We start from the raw sequence: 27,864 nt of genomic DNA, 5'->3' as shown, positions 1-27,864 counted from the left end.
ACACGCTCGCATCTGAGCTCATCTTTTACAAAAACAGCATCAACCAGTAAAGGCTCGGCTTTTATAGTAATACTCTCCCACCTGGGCTCGTTTTTTACAAAAACAGCATCCAGTAAAGGCTCAGCTTTAACAGACACCTCCTCAAACGTGGGTTCATCCGTTTTATACACATGCTCACAGGGCTCAACCTTCACGCAAACACTCTCTGCGCCCTGTAACACTGATGACTCCATCGTCAACTAGTACGACCTCTTTTCGGTTCACTTAACGTAAATGTCTAGTAAACAGACGTAGAATCTTTGTTTAAATAGGATAAAGTTTCAAATCCGTACAAAATATATCCAAAGGCGATTCATAGTCAGCTTTTCAATGTTACTGTCAGACGATTCAGATTCATGGCAATCAAATGGCAATTTGTGATGGAAAATTGGAAATGGCGTCACAATCTTATCACAATCCACAGAGTACTTTTTTTTTTTATATTGGCACGCGCTCCTGGCGCATTCAGCCAAACGAGTAAAACGGGGAAACGGAATTAAAGGCTTACATTATAACGGATAAGTCGGAATTTGGACAAGGATCAGGGAAAGGTAATATATTATAATAAATTATAATTTTATATTATGACGTGAAAGGAAAGAATACAATGATTTAAATATATATGGAGAAGAATCATTAATATACAGGAGTGTTGTAATAGATGTGGGAAACGGAACGTTTAAATCTGACAGCTGTCTTAGTCGCTAGCCCTGCGCTAGCCCGAGAAAGATGTTTTGCATTGCATCGTCTTATCGGGGGCGGTAAAACAAACGATGCGTAGATAACCACCTCTGCGGTTAGCGACGCTTTGGCGTGGTCAATTCAAATCACAGATTACTAAAAATTCATTCATCATCCAGTCGTCGTTGTGTAAAGGTGTGACTAGTGTATCGATTAGTTTATCAATTAACATTTAATCGCGTGTGAAATTCGGCTGTTGGCGATGGCGGGCTGTGGGCAGTGCGTCAAGGTGGAACCTGACTGTGACGTCATGGATAGTGAGTTTCGAGACATTTCCAATTTAATTTAGTAATACCACATACAGAACTTATAATAGTGTGTAATATTAATCGCAGTTTGTTTATACTTTAGCAAATAATTTCAAACAAACCCATTCCAAACAAACTTCTATGAAAACATATCATTTTAAATAACACTTCCATGTCTGTACTCTCAAAATCGCTGCAGAGTTAGCTTGATCTAACTATAAAAAATCTACCAGGAAGTAAATAAGCCGGTTTTCATAATAGTTTTCTTAACAGATATTATTCAAGCTACAGTTACAGGTAATTTTTTAATAATATTAAGTATTATTTTCATTTCCTCAATGACTACTCTCTATTAAACTGAGCTGTACCGTCACGGACTGATATTTTTGAGACATTAACCCCCTTATTCATAAACGTCTACTAAAGTTAACAAGCCGCTAATAATCATTTGTCCCTTTCCAATGTATTGGTATAATGGAAAGGGACAAACGATTATTAGCGGGTTGTTAACTTTAGACATTTATGAATAAGGAGTGTTCAATTTAGATTGTTTTTTTTTTTAGTTTCAATGTTGATAACCAAATTAGCTTGAACCCTAAATGGATGAACAATTAAAGTTTATGACAATTTTTTTTTGTTTTTATTAGGCTGGTCCACACAGAGCGAGCGAGCGAGTACGTACGTGCGAGGCAATTTCCTTACGCACAAACCGGCCAGTGTAGACGTGCATCGGCTGAGGCGGCGCGTGCGTTTTCCTCACCCATGCGCGCCGCCATGGCCACGCATATGCTCGCTCTGTGTGGCCCCCGCTGATGATTCAAAAAATTTACACAGCATTACAGCGAACTAATACACTGTGAAATTTATAATAGACAATATTTATACAAACTAGGTACATGATACAGTCTAGAAAGGAAAAACAGAACAAATGTAAGAAAGAAGACTAATACAAGGCAGAAGATTCTCGCTTCACATTTGTCGTCAAGCTCACCATACTTATTAACCTATCGAATGAGCTAATGCTTTTATGGATACTGGAAAGCGATATGTAAATGTACTACATACCTATACGAGGCCTGGATGTTAGTGAGATGACGATATGAGTTGTGCTGGTGTCTGACTTCATTACCTACATATAACATGAGTATCACATGATTATCTACCTGGTTTCTTGAGCTTAATAGTCGCCTCCAAACCTCCCCTTATAGCGACCCCATTCCTCACACAAAGTTTACCTTAAGTTCATATTAGCCTCACTGGATCACTGTTCACTCTGAGTACTGATAACGTTGATCACAATATACCAGAGACACATCATTATTCTAATAACACCATAAGAACGTTCTTGACTTGATCTAAAAGCAAATATCACTGCCGCGTAGATTTGTTCGCACACAACCTCCTTTTTCCTACTGTCGTTCTCATCTACCCTCTCAACTTCCGTCAAAAAATCCCAATAACCTAAAAGCGGATACTTAACTTAAACGTGACTACTAGCGCCATCTACTCCATGACGTTGGCAAATATTAGCTGTTTCGCAATACGTTCGCGACAACATTCCAGTGCTGATATGAAAAGCGCGTTAATATATTGTGGAGCGGACAAGTGGTGATTTGCCATGGGACATAGTGCGTGTTTTAGGCACCGCTAATAGGTGACGAATTCGTGGCCGGAAATTAAATTGGGCCTTAGCCACAGATGGAACGAACAGGCGAATGAGCTGTGCAATGCATTCAGGGCAGTCTGAGTTCATCCGAGTCCGAGAGTGACTATAGCTATATAGAGATTATTGAATGCCATAATAATAGTTTACAAAATTCCAGACTAATACATTAATTCTAGACTTAAACTAACTTTAAGCCAGTACAGTTTCATAATATAATTATTATCATATATGTAATAGAGCGTTTGTGGCCGAACGGTCGTTTCGGCGTAACATACAAGCGTGCTACATGGCGCTACGTTCTGGTCTATACGCACCTACACGCGCTTCCAAAAACGACCTTATAGGTGCGTATACATAGAATGCTAGTCTGAAACCGCCCCGAAAAGGCGCGTACCTAACTTTCAATTTGGAGCTATCTATATAACTGCAAGAATAGATGTTCGTGAATATCGAGCAACTATCTCTGTCTCTCTAATAAGGTCCGACCGAGATCTCGGTCTCGGTCTCGGTCTCGGCATTCTCGGCCAAAAATCGGGCCGAGATCTCGGTCTCGGCTCTCGGCCAAAATGGGCCGAGATTCTTGCCGAGACCGAGACTAGGCAATAAGTTATCATTGGTGGATTTTGAATTTACCGCGCACGAGCGCCCGTTTCTAAGCCACCCGTTGGTTGCTTCGCCCGCTTGGTGTGACGTTTTTGTGATTTTGATTGGTTTCGTACCCACATTTTAAGCCAATTACTTATCAAATACGACGTTGGGATCGGATAGGCTCGGTTGCCAGTAATGACTTGTTCTTTGGTTCTTTTCGTTTTGTGGTCGTTGTTATTGCGGAAGAGTTAATAAATGAGTGTATATTGTTATTGACGTAACTTAAATTAACTTGATGTGGGTGTAAGATGACACTGGATATTTTGATACTTAATATATTATTGTTTACGGGAAAAGGTAAAGCAGTAGGTAAGTACAAAACAATACCTGTGGCGGATTACTGTTGTGGAATATTGGACATAATTTCATGCTAACTTTGCGGATGCTTCTATGCAATTTTGACGAAACTCGCGGTGTGGTTTTTGAGACATAGGTTGATTTTCATTTAATATGGCTTAGCTTAGTAGCAGGTCCCTAACTGACCAATTAAACGACGAGCATTGTCACAATTTAACGGACCATAACGCTGAAAAATTACGTTTTTTGGGTAACAATATATAACTTTTTTAATTTTGAGTATTGTTACTGTATCTCTTTTTGTGCACATCCGTACTAGAAAAACCGGCCAAGTGTCGGGCAACGCATAATGGAGTGTTCCGTACCTTCATACAATACAAAAAGCCAGACAAGCAAAAGAGCGAATGTTCGTGGCACTTCCTTCATTTTAATAAGAAGATATTCAAAATCATTTTCATGAAAAAGTATTTATTACAGCTTAATTATTTACCTTACTAAGATGCGACTTACATAATACACCTTCGTTCCATGTACCGTTATAAAATATATCGTATAGTTTTCGAGTAAAATGGTTGTGACATACGGACAGACACAGACAGACGGCAATGGCAAAACTATAAGGGTTTTGCCATTTTGGCTACGGAACCCTAAAAATACTATTTATTTAATAGCGCTAAGAAGTGGCCATGAAAACTTTTTTTGATAAATCATCGAATTTCGACTATTTAAACATTTTGATTAGAAAAATCATGTTTTTTTCTTCTATTTTATAAATTCTCGGTCTCGGTCTCGGTCTCGGCCGAGAATACCATTGAATCTCGGTCTCGGTCTCGTTCTCGGCCGAGACAGAAAAAGCGTTCTCGGTCGGACCTTACTCTCTAATTATGCATTAATTGGAGTAAAAGATAAAGAAAACACCATGAGGAACTTATTCCCTTTTCTAAGTGAAGTCTCCATATTATTTCTTGCGTGAGGGCTACAACTAGGGCTATAGCTCGTATGTCGTGGAGGCTTGTGCCTACCAGTGACACCTGTACAAATATTATAGTGTAAAATAGACAAAAAGTAAGATTTTCGAGAATATAAATCCCAAGATTTCCACGCGTGGCACATCACGATAGGGTTGCTAAGAATGTCATTTGATTCAATGAATGATAATGTTTCCCCATCAACCCTCTAACTTTATTTAAGACAGAGTGTCTAAATTAGTCTAAAAAGTAAGAAAAAAATTAGGAAAAATCTTAAATTCCTTTCCCGAGATTTATTTTGTATATAGTGGATAAAGCTATTTATGAGTTTTCCCATAACACTTAAATACCTATCATCTTATTAAAACGACATCTGTGCCCCAAAACATATGCCCTTTAACTTGTATGGCTAACCCTCCATTACCTGTGGTTGGTTCATTTATTTGTCTGATAGAAATATATATTTTTTGTCAGGTATCGTTAAAAAGGAAGTAATAAATGAAGAGATGCATAGTGTGAAGGAGGAGACAATGTACGACGACAATTCCGACACGAGCGAGGCTGTGCTGGCCGAGCTGTACGCCGACCACGTGGTCAAGGACGAGCTCGTGCTGGGGCCGGAGCGCCCGCACCGTCCCGACGTCGGCTTCGTCGTGCGCGGTAAGAGCCGAAACGGAGAATGAGGTTTTAGACGGACGACTTTCAAGATCGTCCACTTAATTTATAAGATTTTGGGTAGAATTTGGTAGAAAAATAGAAGCTAAAAACTAAACTTACCTAATGAAGCTAGCAAATGATATTCCAGTCAAGACAAAGAATGTGCTTTTATCATTAAAGGAGCTTAACTTTCAATCCGGGGCTAATAACCGCAAAATGGCAGTTTGTAAATTTCGAGCAACTATTTCTGTCACTCTTATTACGACTTACTCGTCCGTGTGGTGTCCTGCTTAAGAATAGCACCACCCCTAAAAGAACGAGGGTGTCGTAAGAGGCGACTAAGTTCACGAAGGAAGCCGTCATCTTACGCTTCGTCACAGGGGAGATAAGCCTCTTAGCATTGGGTTGCAACTTATCTAGGAGAAGGAAAGCTCCAAAATCAAACCCGGGACGGAGTCCCCGTTAGGCGTGAGTAGGGTCCAACCTGAAATGTGCGGTAAACTCCTGCAGCCAACCTGGCTCCACACGTATTGGCTTGCCTTTCCTGTGGGTCCGGCCAGTGAGGTCGAGAGGGTGGCGCAGGTGCTGGGCATCCCTGCGTTTTCCTTAACTCCGTCCCAGGCGGTGCAATGTCTCTGGACATTGCACCATAGATCGTCTGAAATAGACGCTAAGGCCAGTAGTATTACGACTTAATTGGAGTAAAAGAGAAAGATCCGCGAAATTTGCGAAGTTCGGTGTTTGCGGTAGGCCCTCGGAGGTCGAGGGCTAGGTATTCACCCCCGCTCGTGCTTAAGAGTTGTTCAGTATTTATGTACGGAATATCAATCGATATTTACCAGTCGATTTTCGTTAAAAGAAAACACAATGAGAAACTCATGTATTCCCTTTTCCAAGTGAAGTCTCCATTCTTCATGCAATGTCTTGTGTGAGGGCTACAACTAGTGATAGAGCTGTAGCTCGTATCTCGTGGAGGCTTGTGCCTAGCAGTGGGACGTGTACAAACATTATAGTGTAAAATAAATAAAAAGTATAATATTGAAGATTTCCAATAATCATTTATCTTCCGATTTCCACGTGTGGCACATCAAGCGATAGGTCTTTAAATAAATAAATAATATTATAGGGCATTATTACACAAATTGACTAAGTCCCACGGTAAGCTCAATAAGGCTTGTGTTGTACTTATTACATAGGTCATTTTTTTTTACTAAATTAAACTTGTGTAAAACAATAAAAATTAAAAAATTATATATAAACTTGAACATATAAAAAAACAAAAGTTAGTCACCGGGCGAGATTCGAACCCGTAACACTCGTTTAGCAGTCCGCGTCTTAACCCGCTGGACCAGACGGACAGTGGCCGGCAACACGAAATTAGCGACCATATTCTGCGTCGAAAGAAAAACGCATGAAAACTCGAAAACACGCGTTTTCCCAAACATAAGACTAATCTAGATCGATTGTATACCCCCAAAAACCCCCATATACCAAATTTCAGAGAAATCGTTAGAGCCGTTTCCGAGATCACAGAAATATATATATATATATATATACATACAAGAATTGCTCGTTTTAAGGTATAAGATATTGGTAAGTGGATATAGCCATTAATGAATTATTCCCATAACACTTATCTTCTTATTAAAACGACGTCTGTGTCGCATACATATTATATTGTATAAAGGTACGGAACCCTGCATTATTTCTGGTCCAACACGCACTTGGCCGGTTCATTTATTTAAATAAATAAATATTATAGGACATTATTACACAAATTGACTAAGTCCCACATTAAGCTCAATAAGGCTTGTGATGAGGGTACTTAGACAACGATATATATAATATTTATACATACTTAAATACATAGAAAACACCCATGACTCAGGAACAAATATCCATGCGCATCACACGAATAAATGCCCTTACCAGGATTTGAACCCGGGACCATCAGCTTCATAGGCAAGGTCACCACCCACTAGGCCAGACCGGTCGTCGTTATTTGTCTGATAAAAGAAATATTTGTTTGTCAGGCATCGTTAAAATGGAAATGAAACTAACAGATGAAGCGATGCCAAGTGTGAAGGTAGAGTCAGTATACGACGACGGTGCCGTCACGAGTGAGGCTGCGCTGGCCGAGCTGTACGCCGACCACGTGGTGAAGGACGAGCTCGTGCTGGGGCCGGAGCGCCCGCGCCGCCCCGACGTCGGCCTCGTCGTGCGCAGTAAGTGCCGAAACGAAGAACGAGGTCTTAGACGGGCGACTCTCAAGGCCGTCCACTTAGTTTGTTTTTTTTTGGTAACTTGCATTAATTACCTAACAAAAGACTAAAACTTAAACTTATACGTAACTAACAAAGTCAGCAATTGTTATTCCAGTGTAGTCAAAGAAAGTGCGTTTATAGTTATTTAAATAAATGCCGCCAGCATCCTTGGCAAGGGCCTATTCTAGATTTATACTAGTTATCAATTTAGTTTAGCATTTGTACAGTTAATGTAATATGTACCTCTGTATACATCAATTATATAAATAAATAGCTTTTATTTAAATAATAAATGGTACTAAAATGAAAACAGTGCCAATATATTAATAACGATAAAAGGCGGTGCTCTCTCCATACAATTAGTCAATAGCCGCATCCAATATCGGTAATAATAGATACATAACATCTATACAAATATCATTAGCCATTTAAATGGCTACAAGATGAAATTGTTACAGACTGCGCGCTTGGTGACGCGGACGGCTGCCCGCGGGCTTGGGGTCGCGGCGAATACTTGTCCAGCGAGACCACGCTAATGCTCGCTGAACGCGCTTCGCCGCCACAGAAACACAAACAATTCAGTGAGTTGAGTGGTGTAAAGCAACATAAACTAATACACAGTGGTGAAAATCCATATCCATGTGAATATTGTAAAAAAAATTTTAGAAGATTAAGTGATTTAAGAGTACATGAACGATACCACACCTGCGAAAAACCATATCAGTGTGAAGTGTGTGAAAAAATATTTAGTCAACTTCGTCATCTGATATCACACAAACGATCACACACTGGCGAAGAACCATATCAATGTGAAGTGTGTGAAAAAAAGTTTAAGCATTCGGGTAATTTAAAAATACATAAACGGACCCACACTGGCGAGAAACCATATCAATGTGAAGTTTGTGAAGAAAAGTTTAGTCGATCGGATTATTTAAAATTACATAAACGATCCCACACTGGAGAGAAACCTTATCAATGTGAAGTGTGTGATAAACAATTTCGTACATCGAGTCAATTAAAAGTACATAAACGTTCCCACACTGGTGAAAAACCATATCAATGTGATGTATGTAAAAAGCAATTTAGTGATATGAGTAATATAAATAAACATAAACTAATACACACTAGCGAAAAACCATATCAATGTGAAGTGTGTGAAAAAAAATGTACAACAGTGAGTCAATTAAAAGCACATAAACGAACCCACACTAGCAAAAAACCATCAATGTGAGGTATGTAAAAAGCAATTTAGAAATTTGGGTAACATACACAAACATAAACTAATACACAATAGTGAAAAACCATATTAATGTGAAGTGTGTGAACAAAAAATTAATGAATAAATTCAATTTACTTAAACGACCCTGAACTAGTGAAAAACTACATCAATGTGAATTATGTTAAGAAAGAGCTTATACGATTAACTATAAACGTGTTCACACTGGTGAGAAACCATATCAATGTGAAGTATGGGAAAAAAAATGAACTCAATCGAGTCGAGTAAAAATACATAAAAGATGAAAACCACATCAATGTTAGGTATGTCTAAATCAATTTAGATATTTCAAAAGTGTAAATAGACATAATCTAGTACATCATTGAATAATAAAAAAGGACTTAGACGCATAGTAATTTTTAAGTTCTCAAGTCAATATACTTTTAGTACATGAAAGAACATATTTCAGAGAAAAATATGTGAAAAGGTCATTACAAAATCATATGCAATAAAGATGCTAGTGATATGGTCCAGTGTGTGTTCGCCTTTAGTTTATTTCTAAGACGTATACATAGTTTCGCATTTAATTGTAACTATAACAATCAATTCCATGTACATTTTGACTTTGTGATATTATTCTTAATAAATATTTCTTTTTGATATTTTATCAGTTTCCCAACGTTTTCTTTTTGATACCCGCTCTTTGGTTGTGTGACGTCACGACCCCGTAAAGTAAACCAACAGGTTCACTCTACTTACAGTTTGGTATATAAACTATTTGTGTTTAACCCAAAAATAAAATAAATATTTTTGGGTGTAACACATATCAGAAAAAGCACAGTATTGTGGACGAAACTAAGGTGTTAAGGGCCCGGATACATATATTATTTGTAAAAAAAAAAAATGAGCATTTCAAAAAATTGCTTTTGTCTGTCTTAACTTTGCAATGTCTACAATAACGCAAACTAGTTAAATATACAATAAATTGTGTATGACCCTTGTATCATCCGGTGTTCGCATTTTGTTTTTTTATACTAAAAATATGTCGATATAATAGTTTGTATATAATGTTCACTTACATATACAAGGTGCCCGTTACCATTGCGAGAGATTTTAACGGTGCATTCCTGATGGCAACAGAAGCAAAAAATGTTATAATGACTTTTTGTGAAATTCGACAAAAAAATTTTTTTTTTGTTTTTTTTTTTCCCTTTTATTGAATACTCCTGTTCATAAATCGTAATTTTTATTGATTTTTTTTTTTTTTTTTTTTAATTTATTTATCCAAAAAAAGTTGGTACAATATATATTTACATAATATTTCGCCAAACATAACGTTTATCGGCGAATGTTGCACTCACTTACAGTTTTTGTGTACCCGATCTTATCTTATGAACTATTTATTTATCTAAGTATTTATGATTATGACTTATTCTAAGTATTATATGTATGTATGTAGGTGTGTATTGTTTTTCTTATCTGAAAAAACTAGTTGCCCAAGCTTGGGATCTTTTTATATATTTTATTTATTTATTTTTAAGTTGAGGCACGTTTTGAGTTGAAGTATTTAGTAGCAACTTTTTCAGTTTCGTTTTAAACACGTTTTTGCTGCTACACTCGTCTTCAAAGGAAATTTTGTTAAAAATTCGCGGTGTGAGATAGCTGCGCGTTCGTTCACCATAGTAGTTGTTGGCGGTGGGCTCCGCGTACCTACGGCGCTCTAACCCTCTTTGCGGTCGTGTGTACACTCGCGGCGTTTTAAACTCAGAACAATTAAACTGATCAGTTGCTAATAAATATCTAACCTTGTCATGCACTGGTAAGACGCTTAATGTTTTGAATAAGGCTACGTTATCATTCTTACAGGTTTTTATGGTATTTTCGTTTGTAATATTTTTTAACAGTCTCAGTTGTAAATTAAGCACATGGTTTAAATAGGTTTTAAAAGTACGTCCGTAGGCTATCAATCCATATCCAATTACAGCGTCAGCCAGTGAATGATATAACATACGTAATATATTTTTTTTTACAATATTTTTTAAGCTAATTATTTTACATAATATGGACCTTAGCCTATTGCACACTATGTTTATATGTATTTTCCAATTCATGTGACTATCTATAGTTAAACCCAGATATTTGAAATTTTGAACTACCTCTATTATTTTACATTTACAATTATGTTTGTTGGTATGTAAACAATCATATGTGTGACCAATAATTTGAACAGGATTATGGTATTTTTTAGTATACGGGGAACTTATAAGCAAAAATTTTGTTTTCTCTGTATTCAAAATGATTCCGTTATCGTGAGACCACTTGAGTATATTTTCAAAATCTTCCTGTATACATGTTTGTATGATGTTAGGGTCTTTGTCAGCATAAAGTAGGCATGTGTCATCAGCATACATGTAGGTGGAGCAGTTCCGCACTACATTTGTCACACTGTTTACATGCATGATGTACCCCAGTGGACCATAGACCGAGCCGGTAGGTACCCCCGATTGCACGTGTGCCTCCTCTCCGCTATCTCCGTCGATAGTGACTCGGAGAGTCCGACCTTTCAAGTAAGCACGGAACCACTCCAACACTGGACCACGAACCCCACATTCATCCATCGCCTGCAGTAGCTGTTCGTGATCCAGTGTGTCGAATGCTTTTTTGAAATCTATAAAAAGCACCCCCACGTACCTGACACTATCTAAATTTCGACAAACTTCATCTGAGAATCGTGCTAAGGCTGTGGAAGTACTTCTAGATTTCCGAAAGCCATGCTGCGAATCCGAGATAACATTATGTTTTTCTAGGAACATACTGATCTGATTTACAATAACTTTATACACATAACCTAAAATTAACTAAAAAGTTTTTTTTATTTGGGGGTAGCCTCTTGATTTTTTTTTAAATTTTTCGATGTCAATCAATAGGTATGTCCAGACTAGACCTCAAAGTGGCAATACCGCAGTCAAAAATGTGTTCTGTACCAACTTACGGCGAAAGAATGATTTCGAGACACATTTAATTATCTCTGAAACCAGGCCTAACCCAGAAATTTTTATATGTCATTTTAGTTTCTAAATATTACCAGGAATGCTTAGTTAAAATGTCTCGCAATGCTCACGGGCACCTTGTATTAATAATGACATGCCTTGTGGCATTTTAATACAATCAAATAAACAACACGCTAACCCGAGACGGTTTCAATTGTCTTATCACGGATAAAACAAAAGATGCGTAGATAACTACCTGTTCTCCACACCGCTCCGCGGCTAGCGAGGCTTCGACATGGTCATTCGTCGGTGTGTTGTGTAGTTGGTACTGTGTGAGCTCCGGCTGTGGGCGATGGCGGGCTTCAAGCAGGAACCTAATTGTGACGTCATGGATTATGGTAAGTGTCAGAAGAAACTGGATGTTTTTGATCGTAACCGAAGATTCGGTTTTGTTCTAGTTGCGGCCGAAACATGATTTTTATGCCCAAACCTCCCAAAACCAAAACTTAGGTCACATGCGAATTATTATCTCTTATTGAATAGAGTACGGCGCGTGACTTAATCTGGAAATCCACCGTCGCTCGTATCAAAGAGAATCCATAGACGTTGCTCGTACTGAAGAGTTTTTTTGGAATTTTATAGCTACAGAATATCGTTTGATATTTACTTATCTATTTTTGGTAAAGGAAAAAACCACGAGGCAACCTGAAGCAATATCTCGTGGAGGCTCGTGTTCAGCAGTGGGATACCTACGTGTGTGCATTTTATTGTAAAATAGATTAAAACGCTCGTACCCATCATGAAATAAACACCCAAGCAACATTAATACATTTATTTATTTATTCACGTAACAATAATACAAGGAATAATCAGATCGTATTAAGTATAATATGTAGACCATATTATACTTAATACGACCGTGAACGATAAAGCAAATAGGTATGATACAATTATACTCAGGACACCAATACACCATATGTACAATACTCCGTCGCTGGTGGCTGCTAGATGGCAAGTGGTCGCTCCCGCCTTGTGCTTGCTCTTTTATGACGTTGGGTTTGACAGCTCCGGATGTACGTCACGTGCAGTATTGGTAGGATAGTCGTCGTGGTGTTGTCAAAATGCCATGGCGACAACAATCATGCCATTCGAGAAATTGAATCCCACGTGGTCCAAAATAGCAAACAAAACTTATAGACAACTGCCATTAACTGTGAGAGTCAGAATGGCGGGTGTACCTAAATAAAATTAAATGAAAACCATACCATATTTTTGTACCTAATTTGTACTATTTAGTACCTCCTTTAAAAAAAATTGTACCTCACGGTACTTAAAGTTATCACCAAAAAACAGGTCACCCGCCATCCTGACAGTCAGAATGGCGGGTGTACTTTATTACGCTATGTTCCCGTGGTTATTGATAAATTCTATAAAAGCCAAATTTTTGTACCTTCATATTCAATTATAATATGAGTCATTTTATTTGTGCTTTCAAAGTTTTACTCATTTTATATTTTGCTTGCTATTACAATTTTGCAGGCGTTATAATTTTTCAAGTTATCGATATAATTTTTAAGAAAAAACGCTAAGGTACAATTATTTTTATTACGCCAGGATTTAGTACCTTTAATGTTTAATCTGTTAAGTTCAAATAACTCAGTATATCATGTCTTAAAAAAGGCTAGGCATCAATTCAAAGAAATCTTCCTAAGAAAAATCATTTTTAAGACATGATTTTCTGAGCTATTAGAACTTAACAGATTAAACATTATATAATACTAATAATTCAGCCTATATACGTCCCACTGCTGGGCACAGGCCTCCTCTCATGCGAGAGGGCTCGGGCTATAGTCCCCACGCTAGCCCAATGCGGATTGGGGACTTCACATACACCTTTGAATTTCTTCGCAGATGTATGCAGGTTTCCTCACGATGTTTTCCTTCACCGAAAAGCTAGTGGTAAATATCAAATGATGTTTCGTACATAAGTTCCGAAAAACTTCGGATTTAAACCCGCGACCTCCGGATTGAAAGTCGGACGTCATATCCACTCGGCCACCACCGCTTAAACATTAAAGGTACTAAATCCTGGCGTAATAAAAATGATTGTATCTTAGCGTTAAAAAAGGCTAGGCGCCAATTCAAAGAAATCTTCCTAAGAAAAATCATTTTTAAGTCATCAGTCCCTAATTAAAGTTAAGTCTTTATGACTATGAAGGGGAAACTTTTTGCGATAACTCAAAAACAGCTAAACTGATCATGTCCGCTATAGTTTTCATTTAATGTGTTTCTTAAGCTCTACTTCCACGATTTTTTTCATATTTTTTGGACCTATGGTTCAAAAGTTAGAGGGGGGGGGACACATTTTTTTTTCTTTCGGAGCGATTATCTCAGAATATATTCACTTAATCAAAAAATGTTTGTTAAAGACCCCTATTAGTTTTGAAAGACCTTTCCAACGATACCCCACACTGTAGGGTTGAAGGAAAAAAAATTCAACCCCAATTTACGTGTAGGGGAGGTACCCTAAAAAAAAAATTATATTTTTAGATTTTATTGTACGACTTTGTCGGCGTTATTGATTTATATATCCATGCCAAATTTCAGCTTTCTAGCACTAACGACCACGGAGCAAAGCCTCGGACAGACAGACAGACGAACATGGCGAAACTATAAGGGTTCCTAGTTGACTACGGAACCCTAAAAATGACTATTAACAAAGTATAAAAATATAAAAATGTCTACAATAAAAAAAAATAAAAAATTTTGAAAGTCAACGTATAAAAATGTCTATTTTCTTACCAGGATCATAATACTATACAGCTTTGGCCAAAAGTATTGAGCACTCATGCGTTTTTCATATAAAAGTCATAATTTAAAAGCTACATTTATATTTTCTACTATAGAAAGTTGCATATCTTTCGGAATAATTAGTGATATTTATTGATGTTAAAGGAAATTAAGCAGAAAAAATACTATTACAGCGGTTTCGCACTACGTCCGATCCGAACCCGTGAAAATATAAAAATATATGATGCTGACTGTACTCGTAACTGGTCGTCAGCTATATTTCTTTTCATTAGAGTAGTAATTTTTATACTTCGATATTTTTATATTCCATCTAACATACTCGTACATGTGGACATTTTTATACTCAAAAATATACAGAGACGAAAATATTCAAATGGACATTTGTATACAATGTATACAGATTACAGACATAGCAAATGTAATATCATTAAAGAGATAATAGAGGTCAAAATCGAAGGAAAAAGAGGCAGAGGGAAAAGAAAAAACTACATGGATGGATAACCTTAGGAGTTGTACGGGAATTGACGCTGCCACGCTGGGCAAAAAGACTGCAAATAGAGAAGAATTCCGGACTGTGGTATCCGACATCCGTAGAGGATATGGTACCTAAAGAAGAGAAAGAAGAAAATAAGTTTTTGGCAAAAATTTCATTTTTGGTACAAGCTTTTATCGCTGACTGTACTTTTCTTTCCACAGGCAACTAATACTCATCGAGAAAATTCTAAAAACCCCAAACACAATTAGGTTGCGTTGTTTTATCCCAGAGTTCCTATGTCCACCTCCTGTCTCCATCATCAGATCATCTCGATGGTACCATAATATTGCATTGTCACCCGACTTACATATGTATGCAAATTTTCAGCTTCATCGGAAACCGGGAAGTGGGTCAAATTTAACTTGCAAGATTTGATTACAAACAGACAACGGTCAGGTGAAAGTAAATAAAAGCTTGTAAAAACACAATTCATTGGATCAACCGACTTACCTAGCAAATAATGTAATACATATAACTCAGTCCTTTATTGTGATACGAACTCATTAATACTGTAAAATCTTTTTTCTAGTAGCCCATTGTGCAATTTAGGCTTTATATGGCAAGGATTTTATATCTTCCGGGACATGATTGTAAATTTTGATAGCCCTGCAGCAACTGTTCTTGTCACACACTTTCGTGATCGTCTTAGGTTTTACGAGTCTTAATGGATCTCGTATTAAAATTACATATCTTTTAATTTCATAAACTGAAACTGTATTTGACTTTACAAATTTAGTAACTTCCAAAATGTATAAAGATAAGGTATATAAAGGTAAGGTAATGTGTATAAAGGTAAGGTAAGTAACTTCGGCTCAAAGAAAAGATTCTTGCAAGATGTTCTTGTAGGTTTCTTACAAATGGATTGAATCCATTTTTTTTACTGATAAAATGTCGTTTTATTTCGCAACAGTTTCCTCAGAGTACCACTCCATATATTAGCAAGGACATGTAATATATACATGACGGCAAGACTTTAAAGAAGGAGCTAAACTTAGAAACATAACTAAATACTATATGATGCATTAGGTGCAAAGGCATATATACAAAAACAACTAAATATTCATCAATAACTAAATTTTATGACTATCATTTTGTATGTATCTCTCTCACTTACTTAAAGGTTAGCCGGAAGAGATCCCTTAAGGGGATAAGTTCGCCTTTGTACACATTTACTGTATTCTTTCTGTGTTATGTTCTTGTTTTGTGCAATAAAGTGTTTACTACTACTGCTATATTCCCATGTATTTGTAAATGGTTTAATAAAAAATTAAGACTTTCATTCCTATTCAGAAACCACCTTTTCTGCCTTCATATTCAAGTTATCGAGAACGCCATACATTGTCCATGCAGAAAAAAAATAGGAGAGTGCAATCGCTCATTTAAAGTATCTGTAATTTTAATAATCAATCAGTCAATCTTTTATTGATATGATTTTTAAGAAAAAAACCGACTTCAATGAGGGAGACCGGTGAAAGAACGATTATTGTTGATTTTTAGATTTCATACAATGAAATTAAAAAGACAGCGTCCTACGCCTAATTATGTAGAAAAGAAGGTAACATGTTTTTTTTTTGCCACTGCACCCACCTTGACAGATTTCAGATTTGCCCTATGGTTGACTGGTAAGATACCCGCAATAGGGTATTCGACTGTATTTAAGATAAATTATTTCACACCATGCATGAAATAAAGCACCAGATAATTATTAAAAAAAACTAAATAGGATAGAAATATTAAAATGTGCCTTGAAAACCTAACTGCTTGGCAAAGAGAACAAATTGCCAAACGTGAACTATGCATAATTGAAGAGTTCCGTTCTGTTCATCATCAGCAGTTCCACTTCATCAAATGTCACTTCTACAAATGTAAATACTTGATTTGTTACAGAAAATACAAAAATCACTATATGTATGCCTTTCACATTTGAAGAGTTCCCTCGATTCCATGGATCCCATCATCAGAACTGAGTTTCGACAAAAACGGGACCAATCTGTATATATGTATGTTCTGATGATGATGATATAAAAATATTTTCAAAATCGGTTCAGAAATGACGGACTTATGGAGTAACAAACATTTAAAAAAAACCGAGATAACCTCCTCTTTTGAAATCTTGAAGTCGGTTAATAAAGATAAAAGATATTTTATTATTCAAGTAGGTATATTACAATGCGCTTATGAACGTCAAATAAAGCTACACCTACACCTCTGACCCGAGAAGATTTAAATCCCCCCTCAATTGGAGGAGGGTATCCCAATATGGATAGGATAGTTATTGCTCGTTGTAATTTTATCTCGCTGTGCATGATTATTTTGGATGGCATTTTTATTCAAGGTGCCCTTGAGCATTGCGCGACATTTTAACTAAGCATTCCTGGTAATATTTAGAAACTAAAATGTCATATAAAATTTTCTGGATTAGCCTAGTTTCAGAGATAGTTAAATGTTTTTCGAAATAATTATTTCGCCATAAGTCGGTACAAAACACATTTTTGACTGCGGTATTGCCACTTTGAGGTCTAGTCTGGACGTACCTATTGATTGACATCGAAAAATTAAAAGAATGTGTTCGAGAGGCTACCCCCAAATAAAATAAAAACTTTTTAGTTAATTTTAGGTTATGTGTTTATCAATAAAAAATACGTTTTATGTACAGTAGTGTTCAAAAAAAGGGGAAAAAATAATATTTTTTTTGTCGAATTTCATAAAAAGTCATAACATTTTTTGCTTCTGTTGCCATTAGGAATGCACCATGCAAATCTCTCGCAATGCTCACGGGCATCTTGTATAATAACTACCTTTCTATATATTGTAAAACAAATTTGAATGTTGCCTGTTTAGTGTGACTGGTAGTGTGTGCTATGAGACATATATTGAGCAACTGGTGAGCATCCATATTTTGACTATATAGATGGTAGAAAAGGTTGGCAGTTGGGCCAGTAAAAGTGCTGAAACATTACAAAGTTATTTAATGATATTACAAATTTAATTACAACTCCCGCCCCGGCTTCGCACGAGTTACACAAACAAATTATACATCTAAACCTTCCTCAAAAATCACTATTACATTGGTGAAAACCGCATGAAAATCCGTTCAGTAGTTTTCAAGTCACGAACATACACACAGACGGACGCGGCGGAGGACTTGGTTTTATAAGGTGTAGTGATTTATTCATTTGTAGTAAATCCATACAGAGCTATTAAATGCTAAACTATATTAAAATTATAAAATAAACTAAAGGAGAACACACTCGACTATATGCATGCATCTTAATGCATATCATGTATATGGTATGCATTTAAAAAAAATCCTTCACATAATTAATCGAATTGAAAACATAAAATCTTTGTTTAGGCAAAAATATACGCATGCAAAAGCGTATATTTTTTACTAGCGTGAATTCGTATGTGAACTTAGTTACCCAATAGCAAAAAAGATTTTTACATACGAGTAGTTCACATTTTTATGCATTTTTGCTGGTGTTGACTCATTTACGTTTATTTGTTGTACTCACGAATCTGAATCGCTTTTTACATATTTCTCACTGATATGGTTGTCACCGGTGTGAACTCGTTTATGTGTGCTTAATTGACCTAATTGTCTAAATGTTTTCTTACATAAATTACATTTATGTGGTTTTTCACCACTGTGTATTAGTTTATGATTATTTAAAGTACTCAATTCTCGGAATTGAGTTTTACATAATTCACATTGATATGGTTTCTCACCAGTATGTATTAGCTTATGTCTCTTTATAGAACTCAAATCTCTGAATTGTTTGTTACATACTTCGCATTGATATGGTTTTTCGCCGGTGTGAATTCGTTTATGTACGTTTAATCTATCTATTCGTGCAAACTTTTTTTGACACAATTCGCATTCATATGGTCTTTCACCAGTGTGCATTAGTTTATGTTGTATTAGCTTATGTCTCTTTACAGTACTCAAATCTCTGAATTGTTTGTCACATAGTTCGCATTGATATGGTTTTTCACCGGTGTGAATTCGTTTATGTACGTTTAATTTATCTAATCGTGAAAACTTTTTCTGACACAATTCGCATTCAAATGGTTTTTCCCCAGTGTGTGTTAGTATATGTCTATGTACCATTCTCAAATCACGAAATTGCTTTTTACATATTTTGCATTGATACGGTCTGTGTTTCTGTAGCGGTGAAGCGGGTTTAGCGAGCATTGGAGTATTCTTGGTCTTGGGTACGAAGTGTGATTTGGGGCCGTCGCAGGGCTCGACCCGCACGGAGCAGGCCCGCGCGAGCTGTCTTCCGCCGCGGCCCCTGGTCTGCGGGCAAGCGTCTACGTCACCGAGCGCCCAATCTGTAACAAATTGTATTTATATCATATCTAGTAAAAATATTTGAATAGCAATTGTTATAATCGCCGTGTACATATTAGTGAGTACTGCAGCATTGCTCTGCATATTAAATAGTGTCTTTTCTACTACAGCGTTTTTATTTATTTAATGACTGTCAGTGATATCGAAATCAACTTTATAATTCACATTAATATGGTTTCTCACCAGTATGTATTAGCTTATGTCTCTTTATAGAACTCAAATCTCTGAATTGTTTGTTACATACTTCGCATTGATATGGTTTACGGCCACGCGCCCCGGCTGTTTTTGGATATTCATACAATATTATGCAACTGTTGTTATTTTTTTAATTCTGACTTCTAGGCAAAGATCTACAAACCAATATTTACTTCGATATGATTTATAATTTTAGGTGTTAACTGCTATAAAATGTGTGTGCAACGGTGCATAACGAGATCCTAAAATTCTCGGGCCTGTCTTTACAAAAGAACTGAATTTTAAGAACCCTTATTATGTACCTATTGCACAATATACTATTATACAATCGTAATATAATAGAGAGCATTTCAGTCGAATGCCACGCTTTGTGGCCTAAATAAGAAACGAGATTGAAACGCCTGATTATATCAGTAGTGTACATTGTACAATACTTTTCCTAAGAGTCAACTAAAATTAAGTAGCTAACTACTAAATACGTTATGAGTAAAAAACTTCTTTAAAAACAAGCTTTTATTTAAGAGCGCTAAAAAGAATACAATAACTATATTTGACTTGGTTTTGTGATTAATGCTTTATTTTATAAATTTTATTTGTAATTTGTTGTGTATATCATGGAGCGTGTGTATGCAAACGTTAACATTACATTATAGTTCACTAAAGTGTTTCGCAATGTAATCATTATAGTTGAGTTGGGAGCCCATAGTGAAAAGTTTGAGATTATAGTTTGGTTTGGTTTACAAAATCGCGAACTGGTGACCGAAGAGCTGGCGGCTTCCTCGCACAGCGTATCAGTATTGCGATATAACGAGTAGATGCCGCCAGCATCCTTGGTACAATGTCTCTAGCAGTGTTGGCCAAACGTTAATGCAATTGACCAATAAACATTATGGTTAATTGTCAATTGCATTAACGTTTCGGCCAACACTGACCTCAAGGGCCTATTTTAGATTTAAGATATTTATAGTAATCCTCTGTATATCCATTATGTATATTGTTATTGTACATAAAATAACCATTTTAATTTGAAAAAATCTTATTTTAAATCTTCATTTGTGTGATAATGTCCTATAAATGTAGACTTTATAATGAATGCGTAAATCCCTCTAACATTGATGTTTTACATTGTAATATAGTATCTTTAAAGAATGCATTTCTTTGTGAAAAAATAATTAGGTATTTATTTTATATAATTAAATATAATACTTATATCAAATATATACCTATGTGAATGGCACAATAGTGTATGGCGTATATAATTGTGGTACTTAACTCTGCAGGTATATAGATAAGTAAGCTTAGAATTTATTATAATTATTCAATATATATATATATATATATATATATATATATATATATATTATATGTGTTTAAAATCTAGCACTCCTATATTTAATTAAAAAACGAAATTCAAGTACTTAATTGAAATCGCGAAGGTGACCGAAGAGCTGACGGCTTCCTCGCACAACGTATCAGTATTGCGATACAACGAGGAAATGCCGCCAGCATCCTTGGTACACTGCCTCAAGGGCCTATTTTAGATATAAGCTAGTTATAGTAATCATCTGTATATACCAATTATGTATATTGTTATTGTAAATAAACAAATATTATTTTAATTAAAAAACCGTAACCAACTCGTGTCGATTTAAAACACTCCCTTCGTTCGTGTTTTGATTTATCGCCACTCGTTTCGAATTTCCTATTTTTCGCACTTGTATCGTAATGTACTATTACAGTACATATGGAGTTACTTTCCCGCACACGTGCGGGAATGTGCACTTTCCGTGCGTAAATATGTCGAAACTTTAAAGAGCCATATGTACTGTAAAACATTGTACGATACACGTGCGAATAGGTAATTCGCAACTCGTGTTTTAATTACTTTTAATTTATCACCACTTGTTGGGAATATCCTATTTTATTTTATTTTGCCAATCGTGCGTGCCAATCGGACGTAGTGTGCCATACCCCTTACTGAACGAAATGACTATTTTAATTTAGTTTTTTACTAAAATAAGCGATCCGCCCCGGCTGCGCGCGGGTTACACAAAATCTTAACAAATAATACACCTAAACCTCTATTGATAGGTGAAAACCGCACGAAAAACTGTTCAGTAATTTTTGAGTTTATCACGAACATACATACACACAGACGCGACGGGGGACTGTTTTATAAGGTGACGTCACTACCGGTCAGCCGACGTGACGAACACCAATGTTCCCAGATTGCGGGCATCTGTCTCTTTTACTCCAATTAAAGCGTATATATACGCCTATACAAAGAATTGTTAATAATAACATAATATGACGTCGCATTGTATATACTGCTTAATTTAATTTATTTATTTTTTTCGACATACCATTTTGTTTTTTGCATGAACTAGCTTAATAATTTTCGTTAGAGTTGTAAGTACCTACCTGTCAACATTTTGTGCTTTATCAGGATCTCATGTACCAACTACCTGTGACGGCTGTGACTAACATCTTTTGTAATCAACATGACATGTAATGTTGAATAAATTGAAATTGAAAAATATATACGTAGGTAGAATGACAGAGAAAGATGCCCGTTATTTGCGATTTTTGGTGTTCGTGGTAGGCCCCCAACTTGGAGGGGCAATGGTCTAATAAAAGGCACATGAAGAACGGTTGTTATATGAACAGCCTTAGTAGTAACACCTGAACAGCCAGTGTTAACAAATTGTGCTAGCTAAAGGGCTGATACAAAGAAAAAAAAAGTGAAAAGCGTGCTGTATATTTATAAAACTTATAAATAAACGGTAAATAATGGTAGTTTTATAACGAAGTTTCATTTCAATTCAATACCAAAGACCTTCCTATTACGAATTAAGCATGACTCACGCGAGCCGTCCGACACGTCATTTTCTAAGACGGCTGATCGGTCATTACGTGGTGCTTTCCGTAGTAAAGCGCCGGAAGCTCCGACTGGGCCCCGCCCCGGTCTGGCGTGAGTCATACTTTACTACATGTAGCGCCCATAAGGCAACCAGGCACTAACATATGCATTTAATAATATTTATCAGAGAAAAATAGAATCATTTAAATCCAAAAATTTTGATTGTTTTTAGTTCTAATTTCTATAGTTAAAAGTACGGACTGCATTATGCAAACGAGACTTAGATAGTAGGTACTTTTCATAGTGTCATCGCCAAAGTAGAAAGCATAAACACATTCCGCACCTGAAGGAATGGTAAAATTTTTGGTCGTAATTATTTTGTCACTATAGTCTGTATCTTTAGGTATTTAAGAAAAGGTAAACAAAATCTCCCCTTAAATGGCTCCTTAAGGCAGCTGAGGGTAGATGAAAACATTACATGATCAAATAAAGTAGGTTTAAAGTCAGGTCGTTCAGTGACAGATCCAGGCGGTTTTGTATTTGGTTGGTTAACCAATAAATATTAAAACTACCCGAAAATGTACAAATTGTTTGTTTACCTTTTTTTAAATACCTAAAGATACAGACTATATGTTGAGGACATTTCGAAGAATATTACTGTCAGTATATAGGAGCATACTGACAGTAATATACTGACAGCTAGACCATTAACAGCAGAATAATTATTGTCCAAGTTCCTAATTTCCTGTTATAGTTTACGAATCAATTTGTAATGGTTAACGGTCAATTGCATTATTAACGTTTCGGCCAACACTGATCAACACTCGTCGTTGTTCTAACCAGAAAATTATGTGTGAAATTCCGCCGTAAACGGAGTCATAATAAATGGTTGTACTTTCATAGTAGCTCATCCTAAAACCAAACATTTGCCTATAGTTACGTCGCTAAAAACGGTTGCTTGTTATATGCGAAGTCCTACTAACCGTACTCGACTGTACATTAAAAAAAACCGGACAAGTGCCAGTCGGACTTGCTCACCGAGGGTCCTGTAGTTTTTAGTATTTGTTGTTATAGCCTGGTGATAGACGGACAGTGGAGTCTTAGGGCCCACGGTAAGCTCAATAAGGTTTGTGTTGTGGAGACAATGATATATATAATATATAAATATTTATAAATACTTAAATACGTAGAAAATAATTATTATAGGACATTATTACACAAATTGACTAAGTCCCACAGCAAGCTCAATAAGGGTTGTGTTGTAGGTACCTAGACAGCGATATATATAATTATAAACACTTAAATACATAGAAAACACCCATGACTGAGAAACAAATATCTGATCATCGCACAAATATATGCTCTTACCAGGATTTGAACCCGGGACTATCAGCTTCATAGGCAGGGTCATTACCCACTATGCCAGACCGGTAATCTGTCTATTGTACACATCGGAAAACAAGCCTTAAACTAAATTATCGCATTGGCTCTGTTACCCTACAAGCAATAGCCAATTAAAGAGATCTGGGCCACAGAATAAATAATAGTACTACCATACAGAAAGGAAACTTCCTACAAAACCAGTTTGACAGAGATTCAGGGACAAATCATGTTGTTCCTTTCTAATAAATGGAACTATCCCTTTCAGCTATTTAGGGTTCTCAAAATTAATGTAATTATCTTATCTGTGGTTGTGCACACAAAGGAATGTCAAGGTTTGCCAACCCTAATAATTGCTTGGAGCAATGTTGAGCGGAATGGAGCCCAGAATGCCCAAATGCTCTAGTTTTCTCCCTAACTAGAAATGGGATACTCATATTACTAAAATGACTAAAAGAGAAAATTCTATTTTGTATATGATCCATATAGCATTACATGTAATTACTAAGGATTTCTTTATTAGAATATACAAGACATATATTTATTCTTGAGTATGCTTTTCAAACATGGTTATACATTAACACATTCACTGCCAGGAACCCACCTGGTGGGCGCTTGTGAACTTTGTTCAGATGCCAGACAACCCGCTGAGCGGGTTGTTTTGTACGCAGCTATAAACCACCGGTTTCTGGTGTAGTGTGCCGTTTTTTGTCTAGCAGTGAATGTGTTAAAAAGTACAACACATTGTTGAATAAAGTAAATCCAAGAGGCAACAATAATGGTTGCCTTATTGAAAGACATGAACATGTCATGCTTGCTTAAAAGTCTTTACTTACGGTGGCGTCGTTGATCGGGTCGCCACTTTCCCGAATGAAGGTTGAGGGAGGCGATGGCTGAGATACGCGTCATACTCGTGAACGGGTGCTGTTTGTGGAGACTGGTCTGTTTAAGCTAACTTTATAGAGTATATAATTACAGTGAGACACCTCAGCCGGGTCTTGTATGTTTCTTTTATCCTAATGAATGTTTTCATAATACGGAATTTTGACTCTTATGAGACTCTATACATCTCTAACGATAATTTGATAAAAGTCGTTTAGTTCTGACATTTAGAGACGTTTACACCTCTAAATAATTTTAGATTTTTTTTGTATCTGTTTGTTTTTTTTTATTATTATTTTAGTTATTTTTTTGTAATTGTATTTTATACTTAATTGTTGATGTGCTTGTTTTTGTTTGTATGTAAATTCCATGTTGACGTGTAAAAGTGCCCTTGTGGCCTATTTGCTGAATACATGTTGAAGTTGAAGTTGACAAGCCATATGAAGATCCTGAATTTTGTCAAACTAACCTTAAGTATTCTAATAATGACGTTTAAATTACAAGTGGATATGTTAATCCAACTTTTGCTAAGTCAATGAGTTAAGAAACCAACTATACTACTATACTTCCCAAGCCCTAATGATTTTACAGCTTATAGTGAGAACCCACTACTCACCTGTTGGTGCGTGGCAAACGGGCAGCTCCATCTGCTCGGGGCTGAGTACGAGATCATATTTCATGGCGTGGTCGGCGTACAGCTCCGCTGCCACGTCCGCCGCGCTCTCCCCGAGCGACTCTTCTTTTACACACACATCTTCCAGCAACGGCTCAGCTTTCACAAACACTCCTTCGAACGTGGGCATATCTGATATACACTCATCCTCACAGGGCTCAAGTTTAACGCAAACACTCTCTGACTCCATCGTCAATAAACACTTTTCGATATTATCTTGAATCTTGTAAACCGCAAGTAAACAAAGGTAGGGTCTTTTTCTATTGGGTTATCGTTTCAAACTCGTACAATATATTTTCTTTAAATTTCTAGTTAAAAAATCCCAAAATTCAGTATTTATCACAGGACTACGATGACTAAGCTTTAGGCGTTAGCGAATAGGTCAGAGTCAGAGCGCCGCGCCTACCGCAAACCATGTTCGACGTGATGGCTCCCTGTCACTTACGTACGAATTTACAAGTGCGACAGAGAGGCAACGTGTCGAACGTGGTTCGCGGTAAGCCCCCTGTGGTATTATTGATGTCAATGTCAAATTTGACTTTTCACTCTCACCTCATTGGCGTGCGTTCCAATACACGCATAGTCATAGTATATTTATTCATGAACAATACAGAATTGTGTTTGAATATACACATAGCTTGTATATTTTCTATAGATATGCAATACGATAGAATATACGAAATGGGACGCATTTAAAACACGTTTTAATGACAACATACCAAACTTAACCTACGTAATTAGGACTAGCAGAGAAAGCGCTATTATTGTTTGTCCCAAGGCACCCCGTTGTCTGTTCTCAGTACAAAATTCTCAAGCCGTAGCCATTTAGGTGGTGGGCAAGCTGTGTATGTTTGCTTAAAAATGTGTATGTGTAGGTTTTTAGCATGGAGATATAAAGTGGAGCACGCTATTACTTTTTTGTCATACTAAATTGCACCTTATCACTGAGTCAGAAAGGTGTGCTTGACAGAAAAGAGAAAATGGTCCACTTGAGATTAGCAAAGTGAGGCGTCACTCGTACATGTTGCCAATGTTGAAAACACCATTGTGGTATCTAGGATTGAATTACTACTCAAATTAAATACCTTCTTATACAATTGTAGAGTGCGGTTCTGATATCTTTTGAGTAATTTGTAAATAATTATGATGTCAATATTATTAACTGATTAAACCAAGCATTCGCACAGCAAAAAAATAATAATTTTAATATGGTAGACATTATAGAAACTTTGAATATTAATTGGTATCCCCAACTTGATGACATATATTACTATACATTTATTATTATTATGGAGTGTGGCCGCGACATCTATTGTCGAGTAGCAGTACTGAGAGTTCCGCTACTTGACGCTAGATGTAGAATGTAGACTACGAAAATAAGTCTTTTTGGTAACAAAACCGTGAGCACTCTTGGTCTTCTTAATTCTCTTTGTCTTTGCACATATTCAACGAGCATATAATCACGACGTTCTACGGACATATTTTCATAGTACCTGAATGGCGGCGCTCAATATTTAATTGCGAAATAATAAAAAAATGGGTAAAAAAGTTGTGTGACAGGTAGTAGAAATGAAAGTGTTGCTGATTGTGGTATATCTTTTAACAGGTGAACCACAATCATTCAATTTTACGACAAAAATACAAGACGATAACCGCACATTTATCAACACTAAACTCCATGTTAATGGCACTACTGAAGACTTCGGTTGTTTGAAGTCTTGGCTATTTCATGCAAATAATTTGACGTCATCCATGTACAGAAGGTGAGATATGACTTCACTTATTACGTCATCGGGGCTGATGGTGACTGCCCACATAGGTTCGATGGACTCGCACTCACGCTCGACAACACTCATCCAACCCCCCTCGGTGTGGACAGGCACTGACCAGATGCTACGCCAGAAATCAGCCATGGTTTCGACTTTCTGCTTAAGAAAGTCGATGCGCTCCGTGACATTGGCAATATAGTCGCGGGGCTCAATACCCGTCAAAGCGCATTACTCGGGGGCGGTGGTTGCCCCCCCTGAAGCAGATCATCTTTGCTACCTATAAGAGTCCTAAACCAGTTGATACGTCGCTCGATCCGTATTTGCCATGCGGGGACACCTCCGGCGGTCCTAGGTGCACGTTCAGAGTCCGGAAACTTGACTCGTGCAACACGGCACGCCGCGATGGCTCCGCAATACATGATCGTAGTGATTATAATGCTATTTGTACATGATCATTTTCGCGTGCGTATCATCTAAATCTTTACTAGTCCGCTCTAGTAAAGCGTTTAGGGCTCCCATTAGCACTAGATTGCGTCTATTCATAGGCAAACGTGGTAATCGTGGCCTAGTGTTGGGTGATAGTTGTTTTAGTAAAGCTCTAGTGGTCCTAATTCCCAATGGGGTTTTTCTGTCAAAGTTTTTATAGATGCCCGTTTAGTTTCGTTCTACGA

At 36.7% G+C, this 27,864-nt stretch overlaps 2 protein-coding genes across 2 annotated transcripts; one reads left to right on the top strand and one right to left on the bottom strand.

Moving 5' to 3' along the window:
- Window positions 1-452: 452 nt before the first annotated feature.
- On the top strand, window positions 453-9,417 carry LOC133532572 (zinc finger protein 625-like). The gene is made up of 4 exons (XM_061871314.1): window positions 453-1,037; window positions 5,082-5,267; window positions 7,298-7,489; window positions 7,987-9,417. The coding sequence occupies exons 1-4, from the start codon at window positions 983-985 to the stop codon at window positions 8,757-8,759; spliced, it is 1,206 nt and encodes a 401-aa protein (XP_061727298.1). The 5' UTR covers window positions 453-982; the 3' UTR covers window positions 8,760-9,417.
- Window positions 9,418-18,032: 8,615 nt separating this feature from the next.
- Window positions 18,033-25,857, bottom strand: LOC133532523 (zinc finger protein 879-like). The gene is made up of 2 exons (XM_061871242.1): window positions 25,368-25,857; window positions 18,033-19,415 (listed from the first exon to the last, which is right to left on the bottom strand). Exons 1-2 carry the CDS (start codon window positions 25,612-25,614, stop codon window positions 18,592-18,594), a joined length of 1,071 nt encoding a protein of 356 aa, XP_061727226.1. The 5' UTR covers window positions 25,615-25,857; the 3' UTR covers window positions 18,033-18,591.
- Between the last annotated feature and the right edge of the window lie 2,007 nt (window positions 25,858-27,864).

Source organism: Cydia pomonella, chromosome 27, assembly GCF_033807575.1.
Source record: "Cydia pomonella isolate Wapato2018A chromosome 27, ilCydPomo1, whole genome shotgun sequence".
NCBI lineage: Eukaryota > Metazoa > Arthropoda > Insecta > Lepidoptera > Tortricidae > Cydia > Cydia pomonella.
This window is presented reverse-complemented; position numbering and strand designations above follow the sequence as displayed.